This window comes from Chanodichthys erythropterus, chromosome 16, assembly GCF_024489055.1.
Source record: "Chanodichthys erythropterus isolate Z2021 chromosome 16, ASM2448905v1, whole genome shotgun sequence".
In the NCBI taxonomy this organism is placed as follows: Eukaryota; Metazoa; Chordata; class Actinopteri; order Cypriniformes; family Xenocyprididae; genus Chanodichthys; species Chanodichthys erythropterus.
This window is the reverse complement of record NC_090236.1, coordinates 8,586,085-8,599,452: the sequence shown is the minus strand read 5'-3', so window position 1 is coordinate 8,599,452 and position 13,368 is coordinate 8,586,085. Positions and strand designations below refer to the sequence as shown.

At 35.2% G+C, this 13,368-nt stretch overlaps 1 protein-coding gene across 1 annotated transcript; it reads right to left on the bottom strand.

Annotated features, from left to right (window-relative positions):
• Positions 1–1,222: 1,222 nt before the first annotated feature.
• LOC137003583 (CD48 antigen-like) lies at positions 1,223–12,965 on the bottom strand. The gene is made up of 6 exons (XM_067363788.1): positions 12,660–12,965; positions 9,603–9,914; positions 9,075–9,341; positions 8,783–8,908; positions 8,019–8,059; positions 1,223–6,536 (listed from the first exon to the last, which is right to left on the bottom strand). The coding sequence occupies exons 1-6, from the start codon at positions 12,712–12,714 to the stop codon at positions 6,369–6,371; spliced, it is 969 nt and encodes a 322-aa protein (XP_067219889.1). The 5' UTR covers positions 12,715–12,965; the 3' UTR covers positions 1,223–6,368.
• Positions 12,966–13,368: the final 403 nt, after the last annotated feature.

The window sequence follows — 13,368 nt, the reverse complement described above, 5'->3', positions numbered from 1 at the left end:
TCCAAAAGAACTGTAACTTCATTTTTTGAAAATTGTGGTTTTCGCGTCATTTTCATATAGGTCATATGAACACATAGCTGTATGGCAAGGGGACTTAAATAGGTAGGCTAATGATCTTAAGCAAAATATGCAACAGGTGTACACAATAGTATAACAATCACAGTGATCATTGATCAACAGTAAAACCCATCATTTATTTTCATTTAATTGTGCTGATCTATCAATATTCAATAAGAAATTAATAAATATGAAATTGTGAAATTAATAGTTATAGATTTTTGGGATCAGAGAAGACAACATTGTGTTTATATATGTTTATATTTTATTGTGCAAAGAATGAATGTTGAGTTGTTAACGTAATTACTCCACATCGTCACTAAGAAAGCGCAGTCGAAAAAAGAAAAGAACCAAATTTACAGCAGGTGGCGATATGTGCTCATAACACCAGTCCGCCATTAGATCGAAGAAGAAGAAGAAGAAGAACGTCATAACGACAGCTCCAACCAATGTGGTTCAAACCATGGTTTTGCGACACAGGTACCATGGTTTCGGGAAACAGTAGTGACTAGCTAGTTGATTTCTTTAAAGATGCATCGTACTATGGTAGTTAAACCAGCGAGTTGCATCGTTGTACGGGAAACGCACCCCAGAACGATAACAGATACACTAATTATATCATTTCACAGTAGAGTTAATCGCTTAAGGCACACAATACTGCACAAAATAAAGCGATCAGGAAAACTATCTCTGTCCGAAACTCGTACAATCTGAGCCAATATGAACTAATACAGTAAAGTGGATATTTACAGGGCATCACCACTTATATTTGGTAATATACTGGCACCTGTTGGCACATTTGTGTAATGTAGAGCAGAGATTAAGTCGCGATCACGAGAAAACAACTTTTGTTATCTCGAGATCACAAGAAAATATTAAGTCGTGATCACGAGAAAACAACTTTTGTTATCTCGAGATCACGAGAAAATAAGTCGTGATCACGAGAGAACAAGAAAAAAAAAAAAGTAATCCATGGCCGTTTAGGGCTTCCGTAGACTACTGATGGATACTTTAAAAAAAACATGTCCACCAGATCTTCACCAAACTTAGCAAAAAAGCTCTAGACCATGCTGGCAAAATGTTATCAAAACATTTTTGATCCATTATGTAGCGAGTGACAAATAATATAATTCAAAAATATGTGTCTCTATTAGATAACAGACGGATAGAATCATTAAACTTTTAACAATTTGGGCAATCTAATTGTATATGGACCAATTTTGCGAATCAGAAAATCACAGGAACGGCTACTGGAGATAGTGATTATTATCTGAAGAACACAGGAGTCAATAATAAATTAAGTACTTTACTTCAAATAATAATTTACCCAAATTTAGTTGTAGGCCTTTTTTAAATTAAAAAAAAAATAACAACAATTAAATCACAATAGAACAGTAAGAAACAACAAATAAATTACAATTTTCCAATATTGAAGAATTAGAAAACTCTTCAAATATACTCAGGTATCAAAACAAAAGATAACCCTCTTTTCCTCAAAGAAATACTTTGAAGGCAAAACACAGTTCTGTTCAAATAGTCACTGATATCAGATTTTTTCACAATCACTTATCTCGAGTCCAGCGATGCATCTGTTAATTCACAGTTCCATCCAAGAAAAAAAAAAAAACAAGAGGAAAACTCAGTCTCTGTTGTCCTCTTGAAAATCTTCTAGTATTCGACTGGGTAGCTCGCCATCAATGGAATTTTCCGGTGAATTCAAAAAAACCTGACCACATCCAGTATTTCCACATGGTAATACATCAATATTGAGATCCTCACGAACACAAGTTAACTGAATTCTCAGTACAACCGCTTCTCCGCGAAACCCAAAAGGTTTTTTTGAACAAATATAATGATTTACATCTGTATTTTCTCTTTTAGAGAATTACTATGGCTTAATGCTCTGATCAGTTTGTGAGCTCGCGCTGCTTCTGCTAACTAGTGATGTGTCGTTCTTGAACGATTCGTTCATTTTGAACGAATCTTTAATGTGACTCGGGAAGAACGAGTCGTCTCGGGGGGTGATTCGTTCAGTCGCGCATGTGCAATATTCTACAGGTTCTGTACTGCTAGAAGTAGTTCACCTGATGATTCAATTGATTAGTTCATTTCATGAGTCTTTCGGGTTTTGAGTCGTTCCTTAATCACGTGACAGACCCATACGCTACCAATGCATTCTGAGCCGGAAAGAGAATTGATTAGTTCTTTTTATGAGTCTTTCGGGTTTTTGAGTCGTTCCTTAATCACGTGACAGACCCATACACTAAGCCAATGCATTCTGAGCCGGAAAGAGAACTGATTAGTTCTTTTTATGAGTCTTTCGGGTTTTTGAGTCGTTCCTTAATCACGTGACATACTATACACTATGCTGTGTGACCCAAGCACATTATATTTATTAGTAAATAACGTTAACTCTCCAGTTTTGTTTGAGTTTGTGTTACAACTGTTAAAGCTGAAGTTATCATAACCTTGATGTTTTAAACTAACATTAATAATTCAAATTCAAAATGTTATTTGCTTTTAATTTATGTCATTATGTCCTTTTTGAGCAATCTTCTTATACATATATTAGACCAATATGTCAAGTCTGCCTAGGAAAAGCAATTATTATAACAGCAAACTCAAAATTGGAGTAAAAATGAACAAACTAGGCTATAAATACTTTGTATTGTAGGCTTGGATTATTATATTATTATATAGCCTAGTGTTTATTTACAGATAGACAGTCAAAAAGATAAATTAATCAATATTTTATTTATAACAGGGCTTTATTTATAATAACACACCACAGATCCTCAAGAAACAGTAACAAAAACAGTGACAGAAATGTCAGAAATAGCGTATGGGTCTGTTACGTGATTAAGGAACGACTCAAAACCCGAAAGACTCATGAAGAGAACTAATCAATTCTCTTTCCGGCTCAGAATGCATTGGCTTAGTGTATGGGTCTGTCACGTGTTTAAGGAACGACTCAAAAACCCGAAAGACTCATAAAAAGAACTAATCAATTCTCTTTCCGGCTCAGAATGCATTGGCTTAGTGTATGGGTCTGTCACGTGTTTAAGGAACGATTCAAAAACCCGAAAGACTCATGAAGAGAACTAATCAATTCTCTTTCCGGCTCAGAATGCATTGGCTTAGTGTATGGGTCTGTCACGTGTTTAAGGAACGACTCAAAAACCCGAAAGACTCATGAAATGAACTAATCAATTCTCTTACCGGCTCAGACTGCATTGGTTTAGCATCATGGGACTGTCTGTCACGTCATTAAGGAATGACTTAAACCCGAAGACTTGTCAGACAAGAGGTGAGGTGAGCTTAATCAGCTTGTCATAAACTAAAGACCCAGGTAATGAATTAATCATTTCTGAATCTTATAGCATTGTAGTTTTGTATTGTTTGTAGTGGGATCAACGTTTGCATAAGTAGTAGATGTGTTGGGGAAGTAACACGTAACATTTTCATTACATTTTGCTAAAATGAACGAAATGAACGAAATGACTCGAAAAAAGATTCGTTCATTTTGTTGAACGAGACTCAAAAGTCCGAGTCAGTAAAATGATCCGAACTTCCCATCACTACTGCTAACTAAAAACAGGGCGGAGTTTTTTAGTCCTCTCTTATTGGTCAGTTCTCTAATACATCTTATTCAAACTATTCCTCTTTCACATTTATTCATTTTTTCCTTTTGTCAGTAAACAAACATGAAGCTATACATTTTTAATTATTTAAACTATATACAATTATTATTATTAATCCTGAAATTAAGTCAGGGTTACAATTAGCAAGAGCTCCTGGCCTGCAGCTTAAAACAGAGTCAATTTACTTTTTCTAACAGTAATATGACAGTTTGTTCTTTGTAGTATTTCTGCAATCCAATAATTTCTATAAAAAAATATATATATATTACATTATTTATTTATTAAAGTGTTTACTTGGTTTTAGTTTGAGTTCTACAAAAGCTGCAAATAATATTTTTGCATGCCTTTGAAATTGTCTTGTGATGTCCTGTGTGATTCATGATGTGAGTCCACATATACACCACATGTATTATGATCACTGTAGGGGAGTGATTGCACAGAAAGCCCAACTTTCAGTAAAGATTATAGATGGACTTTGCAGTAAAAACCACATCATGAGATACATTTCTAATACAGCATGGCTAAATTACTGGATTTGCATTTGTACTGCATTAGTTTGTCTTGCTTTATACTTGTTTACATTGAAATTCATGATTATACTGTAAAATATAATACAGGAGGTGAGGTCAATATTATATCCATCTGCAGTTTTAAACTTCTGATTTTCATGTGGGGCAAACCGGGGTTAGTTGCCACAAGGTTTACTTCAGTTAATATACACTGTGGGGTTATATTTAATAATAATACTTTTATTTTATATAGCGCCTTTTAAGTGTCTTTCTTAAAGCGCTTTACAAGAAAACAACACACTTTAAATACAAAAGATATACATCAAAGAAATAGAGAAAATAATGTATTTGCACTAATGTATTTGAATCCCTGATGTCAGCTGGGAGAGAGTTCCAAAGCTTAGGAGCATAAGAAGAAAATGCTCTATCACCCCTAGAGCGAAGCCGTGTCTTAGGAACAACTAAAGAGTCCACTCTGAGAGGAACGCAGATTCCGACGTGGTGTGTAAGGTGTTAAAAGATCAGTCAAGTACTGAGGAGCCAAATCATGCAAAGCCTTATATGTTAACATGAGGACTTTAAAATCAATACGATACCTGACAGGGAGCCAGTGCAAAGACTTCAAGACAGGGGTAATATGATCACCAGCCCTGACCCCAGAAAGTACTCCAGCAGACAAAAGAGTTTATCAACCTCTCAGCCTCAGAAAAGGACAACATAGGACGTAAACGTGCTATATTTCTGAAGTGAAAAAAGGATGTCTTAACCGTATTCTGAACAAAAGGCTCAAATGACAGCATGGCATCAAAGATGACACCAAGATTTTTTAGTTTGCTTTGAAACTCCAAGGCGACACCATCAACAGACAAAGTAAGAGAACCACCAGCATTTCGCAGTTGATGATTATTTGGAAGTTATGTGTACAAAAATCAAATTCAGAATAGAATTCCCTGCTGAAAAATCCAGCATTGCTGGTCACCAGCATAAGGTATGTTTGCATGCTGGGTCCAGGATGGGATGCTGGTTTACTGGTCCTCATGCAGCATAGGAAGCAGGAGTGCTGCTGGATAAGATCAGCTCAGAACAACATAACTATGATGGTCCACAAGCTAGACCAGCACTACACCAGCTCTAACCAGCATAAATCAGCTTGGACCAACATGGAATTCATGCTGGTTTATGCTGGATTTTTCAGCATGGTTAAGACAGTTTGGAGGATATTTGAAAACAATACTACTAAACCAATGCTTGAGAGAATATATCTTAATTAGACAACAGCCTTGGCTGAATTTTAGAATAGCATACTAGCTGTTCTTACTATTTATACCATTTAAAGGTGAAGTAGATTTTGAAAAACACTGTTTGGAAGTTAGTCGGGCTGACACCAACAACAAATGTGTAACCATCAGCATTAGGGGGTGTGCCTATAACAGTTGAGGAGGCAGAATGAGTAATAGGGAGATTTGGAAAAAAAACTGCAGAGAGATAGATGAAACACAATACAAAAGATCTCAAAAGAATATCACTGGAATGAAGGTTTATGACTGGGCAAGATCTTTAGGACCCACGTTAATATTAGAAAAGCTTTCCAGTGCTGGAGAGATCTAAGTGGGAAGGCCTGAAAACAGATGTGGAGGCTGCTTTGATTATGCTTCACATGTGAGTAACACTGGGTTTATGTGTCATTGATTGTCTAGAGCTGCTGTGCTGTTGGCGACTAACAACAAACTCTTGTTTGTATTTAGACTCTTGTGTACTGTACGTTCATTTTTTCTGCTTCCTTGTCATTGGTTCATCATCTGTGCTTTATTTTTTGTGAAGCATTTTGTTGCGCATCATCTGTGATAAACAGACATCCACTCTCACATTGTGTGTGTAACAGAGGCCAGATAGTGAGAGTTGTGCAGGTAAACCACTGCACACTGATGACCGCTAGAGAATGTGGTGTGGCAATCATTGTCAGTGCACTCGGGGGATCAGGCCGGGGTTCGAGACTGACTCGGAGGAGGGTGGTTAGGATTGGAGAGTAATTGGAAGTGGTTGTTTGGGTTGATTTCAAATATCAACAATGCCCAACAGTGTTTTTCAAAATCTACTTATCCCACCTTTAATGGTAGAGATGGTTAAACTTCCCCATGTAACAAACAGACACAGTTTCATTTTATGCTTCATCAGATGAAATGGTGGGTGGTTTTGGTTGTTTGCACACCACTGAATAAATTGTATGGTCTGTTTCGACAAAGACTGCAGGTTTTCGGTGTTGTCCTACTGTGCAGTACATTGTGTTGGGTCGATTATCTTGTGTTTCCTCCTGCGTCTGGTCTTGAACCTTATGAAATAAATATAAAAAGTATTATTTTCAAAATCTCCCCTTAATAATTATGGTTAGCTGAACAATTACTAAAGAAAGACAGTTTAATAAAACATTCACTACCCTTAATTTATAGAACAAGCATTTCATAGAAGCCTTTTTCATGATCTTAGCCTGTTAAGTTTTTAGATTATTCTCACCCGTTCAACCCACAATATTTCTAACATGAATAAAAAGAACTATAACATGACAACATATCTGTCATGATCCTGTTTTGTTCCCCAGTCTTGTGTTATGGACTTTTAAGTTGAAATATCCTTTACCATTAGCTGCGTCTCATTTCGGAGGCGGTGTCCTCCAGAGGTTGCATTTAAAAGCTGCATACGTCATCAAATGAGACTGCCTTGCAGACTTCAAATACAACCTCCGGAGGACGCAGCCTCTGAAACGAGATGCAGCTATTGTTTCTGTTCACTTCCTGTATTCAGTTCCTGTTTCCTTTGTTTTGCCTGCCTTGTTTGTTACCATAGCTACCATCATTAATTTTCATGACAACTAATCACCAGCACCTGTTCCTAGTCAGCCACCTGTTATCTTGTGCATTAATACCCTTGTGTTTCTCTGGTTGGTTGTCAGTCATTGTTTGTTGCTGTGACATGTTCCTGTCCTGTGTTTCCTGGTTTATTCTGGCTACCCTATGTTTGTTCCTCTTGTGGATTAAATTGATTAAATTTAACTGCAAGTAGTAATGGGAGAAACAAAGCTATTCAAAGATTCAAATCAATTGAACCAATTGCTTCGCAAAATGATTCACTGTTTCGAAGCGTTCAAAACACCACACGCTGATGATGCCTGCTGGTCAGAACAGTGTAAATGCAACAAGAACTCCTGCCAAACACACATAAAAACAGCTTTTACAAACCCATAGCAAATGTTTTATTGAAAGTATAATCTCTCAGATGCAATTAACTAATCATCTAATACCATTAAATATTAAGTGTCTGTATAATATTTATTCTTTTATGAATTTTTATAAATCTATGGATGGGTCAGCTAAACAGTGACCATTAACTATTCCTTTTAATTATACAAATACCTCATTAAAACATCTACAAATGTATAAAACTCACCAGAGATCAGGTACTAGACACTTAGACAATACTCAGGTAATAGACTGACACTTGTTCAATGATTCGCTGCTGGGGGGCGATCTCAGTGAATCCGCGTGATTCATGGGGCCATTGAAATTTAGAAACTTTTCGAAACAGTTATGATGTAACAAAGCCTCATTTTCTGAAATCATGTGACTTTGACAGTTTGAAACATGCTTCGAACCACTGCTTCGAAACAAAAGATTCATAAATGTTTTAAAGCTTCATGAAGCAGTGTTTCGAAAGCGCCCATCACTAGCTGCAAGTTGATCCTCTGCCTGCTTCTTTGCCCATCTCAAACGCTATAATATCCATAATGTCTGGCCAGCAAAATGATAAAGAAGCTTACCTCATTTTGAGCACAGACTGTATTATCAGCCTTTTGGGTACCTATAAGGTTTAAAATGTACAGTAATATATCAAAATTGACAAGTATCAAATAAAAAAAGAATGATCATTTATTCAAAAAAGTGATATGGCATTTATAATTAAATTTAGCATGCAGTTTTCTAAGCACAGAAGAGATCTTTATATTGGCTATTAGTTCCAAACTGCTCTGAAATATTATGTTGTAGACCTGCATCCACTTTTGCATATTACTAAAGCGCTCTTTAAATAACAAAAATATATTGTGTCATTGACTTTAGACCAGGTTTCAGTTAGTCAATGGCATAGTCTATTTCAGTTGCCTCAAAATAGCAACGTGACAACAATGTGCCTGAACGCACCTTGTTTTCAGACAAGCTTTTACTATTTAAACAACGTTGCGCAGGACGTGATAACTGCGTCAGGCTGAAACTAACAAGAAAAAAAAAAAAAAATTGGGTTACGCCTGCTTCCACATTGTGCCAGATGTATGATAGGGCCCTAGATATTTAAATGATGTGATCAGGGGATATTCTGTAGAGTGTGTGCACCTCAAGGTGATCTGTACAAAGTATTTTACAGAATTTAACTTGGCCAAAAGAGAAAAAAAAGAGTAAACCTATTGTCAACTTTCTTTTTAATGACTTATTTTAGTACAAAAGTACTTGATCAAACTGATAAATGGATGGTACATGAGATCCATTTTCATAGAAAATATACTGTATGTATGAATCAGAGAGGACGTACCTTTTTTACACTTGCTGTAGAGAATTACTACAAATATTGCATTTGCCAAAAAAAGACACACTGCCACCAAAATATATAGCCAAGACTGGAGAGATGGCTTAGTCTTGTCATCACCTGTGATGTTCTCTGAAAAAGAAACACATATTAAGAACTATAATTGTCAGGTAAGATATTTTGAGGTCACTCTACAGTTCAGCACTTAGACAAGATTTAGTAAACCAAAACAAGATATTTGATTTGACAGATTTGATTTGCCCTCTGAATGTGTTGTTTGTGTGTGTTGGCCAGATACCTTCATTATTAACACAGATCTGTTTAATCTCTATTCTGTCTTTTTTGGTGTCAACTGGGTTGCTGTGGTTACAGATGATGGATTCCTCACTGCAGTACAGGATGAGAGTGTAGATCTCATGTGATATCACTTCCTCTGGAGAGCATCTGTTGTTCTGATAGCTGGAGTTTATCATGAGGTCATGAGCTCTGCATGTGAAGTTCACAGTACAGGAGTCATTGCTGGACCAGTTTGAGTTTACAGTCAGGACAGGAGCCTCCACAGCGTCTGAAACACACATTTGTTTTTTAACAATATCATACATCCTCACTCTATTGTAAGCTGTCAAATTCTAATAGCTGTACACGACTGGGCATGACTGAAACAGGACACTGAAACTTTACAGATAATGGATTGGCAGATAAGGGATAATACAAACACATTTATATATATTTCAATTTATCTTTTATTTAAAACAAACATTGCACAGAATAAAATATATTAATGAGTCTTAAATGATCTGAACATGCCAAGCAAAATCACACTCACCTATAACAGATACTTTGTATGTAACAATAATTTTCTCTGTTTCTCCACTTGTTCTTGCTGTATAGAGTCCACTGTCTGTCTGCTGCATGTTCTTCAGTGTGAGAGAGAGGGTTTTATTATTGAAATCCACTCTGTCCTTGTAGGAAGAGTGAGGTCTTGCTTCTTTACTTTTATGAAAATATTTAACTATATTCTCTAATTTTTCATTTCTCCAGGATAAATCATCAAACTCCTGTGGTATTTCCTGTGTCTGTATATCCAGTTGAACAGAATCTCCCGTCTGCACAAACACAGAGATCTCAGCACTGAACCCTGAGGAGAGAGAAACACACAGTATTGTTTCAGAGTGCAGCTGGTGAGTTCATTACACATTGTACACACTTTTCTAAAATAGGCATGATCAAATAAATAATATGTTTTACATTTGAAAATACTGCATATAAAACGTTTTTCTTAAAGAGAATAACATATTAAATATGTAATGCATCTATAATCCACATTAACCAAACAAACAATAAGGAAGGAAAGTTTAGTCATAAACCCATGTTTCCTACTGATTGTTCCAAATTTCTTGTTATTAATATTGATGCAAGTGTCATATTTATGAAAAAATAATACTACTTACCAGTAAATCAGTAATTAGGTAACTGCTTTTTTTTTAGTTTAGTTTAAAGGGTTAGTTCACCCAAAAATGAAAATTCTGTCATTAATTACTCACCCTCATGTCATTCCACATCTGTAAGACCTTTGTTCATCTTCAGAACACAAATTAAGATATTGTTGATAATTTTTGTTTCTGAATCACATATAGGCTGCAACGTCATTGCATCATTTAGGGTTCAGAAAGGTCAGAAAGGTCGTAAAGGTCGTAAACTGCACAGGAACAAATGAGTAATGCATTATTTACACTCTAGGAACTACTATTAACTAACAAAAACAATTCAATAGTGCTCAGTTGAATGTGGTAGTTCACTATTAGCTAATCAGAAACTACAATTTTACATCCCAGACAACTACTAAAAACTACTATATACAGGTTCATAATTTATGTGAATAATGCATAATTAATTCTAAAGTGAAGATCATGGTAACTCATTTGTAATGACTGAAGTATTACCAAATCCTTCAGAAGGAATTACTAATTATTTGGATCAGTATTCTAAAGTGAGAAACATGATAACTCTCTAGCAACTACTGAAGTCATTGTAAACTTTTGAGGTTTTTGTAAAGTATTGGATAGTAATAACTCAAGAATTACTACATAATTCTAAAGGAACTACTACTTATTTGGATCTGTATTCTAAAATGAAGATCATGGTAACCTACTAGTATTACTTAAGTGTTACCAAATACATTAGAAGGAATTACTGTACAAAAACCTCAAACGTTTACAATGACTCCAGTAGTTACTAGAGAGTTATCATGTTTTCACTTTAGAATACTGATCCGAATAATCAGTAGTTCTTAGTAGTTCTCTGGGAGGTATGAAATAGTACTTATCGATTAGCTAATAGTGAACTACCACCTTCAACTGAGCACTTTTACTTACTAATTCATTCATTAGTTAATAGTAGTTACTAGAGTGTTAATCATGAATTATTCATTTGTTCCTGTGTAGTTATTCATTAATGAAGGATCAGTATTCTAAAGTGTTACCAATAAAGTCGTTGTTTTTGTTTTTGCGCACAAAAAGTACTTGCGTCGCTTTGTAACATTAAGATCGAACCTTAGTTACATGGACTGTTTTAACGATGGCTTTACTACCTTTCTGGACCTCAAAAGGTGCAATGACGTTGCTGCCTATGTGTGGTTCAGAAACCTTCGGATTCCATCAAAAATATCTTAATTTGTGTTTTGAAGATGAAAGAAGGTCTTACAGGTGACATGAGGGTGAGTAACTAATGACAGAAATGTAATTTTTGGGTGAACTAACCCTTTAAGCAATAACCTAGAGAGCCCATTGTTTCATGCCTGTGGACCAGTATATCAGTAAAAAGGTAATTCCTTTGTCTCCCATAATGACATAGTTGGTTTGGTAGAGCTGACCATCAATTGTCAGTTTATTGGATACCACAATAGCATAGTAAGAAGATGTGATTATAACTGTTCTGCTGAGTAAAACAGATTAGGTTGTCTTATCACTGATATGAGGAGACTGTTACATAAAAGAAATTCCCCATTTCTATGATGCACTGATATGCATGTCTCAGTATGCAACCATGCTACATGCTTGATATAATGGTCCCACTTTTTATTAAGTGGCCTTAACTACTATGTACTTACATCAAAAAATAAGTACAATGTACTTATTGGGTTCATATTGAATTGCAAAACACTTTTGCTGCTATTGAGGTGGGATATGGGTAAGGTTAGGGAAAGCATTGGTGGTATGGGTAGGTTTAAGGGTAGGGGTAAGATTACATTAATTAATTACAGATGTAATTACATGCAGGTGTTTTAAAATATAAGTACAATGTAAAAACATGTATGTACACAATAAGTGCATTGTATATCAAAGGATTAATTTAAACGTAAGTCCATCGTAGTTAAGGCCACTTAATATAAAGTGGGACCGATATAATATTATGATACCTCGTTTTTTATTCATAATCAGAACTGTCAATCATTTTGTTATTATTCATCACAAACTTACACAACACGCTTTACACATATGATTTATAATTTAAAAATGACAAACAAATCATTGCCTGTAATAGAGGTAAAAATAACTGCCACGTTTAAAAAAGTTTAGTGACTCCTCCCAGTACCCTATAGCAAAAATCCTAAGACAGGTTAACACTGACACAATCATTCTAAAATGTATTATTGCACATGGTACTGTATGTATTGTGTTATTTCAAAAACATGACAAAAAAAGTAAGAACAAATGATGATTTTACACAGCTATTTTAATTAATAATGAAAAAAAAAATCAAAATGACCTAAAAACAAGAATTATAGTGTATTAAATTTCTTTCAGAATATGTTTACAAATGAAATTAATTGATTAACAATAATTATTAATAATCAATTAACATAATGGACATGTGTTTTTACCTGTTTTGAAGGTCAGAAGAAAAAGAAGAAATACGAGTAGGTGATGTACTGCCATTGTCACAACATGAAAAGATTAAAACAGAACTGAAAATGACTGCTGTGCCGTCCTAGAAACGGAAATGGAAGGATCCTCAGATGTCCTGTTTTAAGCTCATTCTTATTTACATTCTTATTCTCAGTCTTATTTAACAAACATATTTCCATCTCACTATTTATATGCTGGATCATAAGTGTGTGTGTGTTACTCAAGAGATTTAAACACAAAAACTTTAAACATATTCTGTATAAAAATGTGCACTCTGCACCACATCCTGTGGTATCTGCAGGCAAATGATGTTAGATCTTTTATCAGATTTCACTTTTATAGGCGTTTTTTTCTTTCCACAATGCTAAAACAAAATCAGACATCCTGTTGATGCTGTAAAGCTGTTGATCTCAGTTCAATGGCAACATTTTGTGCTTGGACCCTGTTTCCGCCTGTATTTAGCACTGACCACTTGTAATCAAACGACCAAAAATGCATCTTAACCAGGTGGAAAAAGGGCCTTATGGTTCTTTCATATATTTAAAGATACTGTAATGTCTCCATTAGGTGGCCAACTACAGCCATTTTGTCATATTGAATAATGATCAATATATCAAGAGTCCACTGGAGGCAAGTTGAAGTGAACCCAATGGCAGTTTATTTAAATCCAAAAACATGAACAAA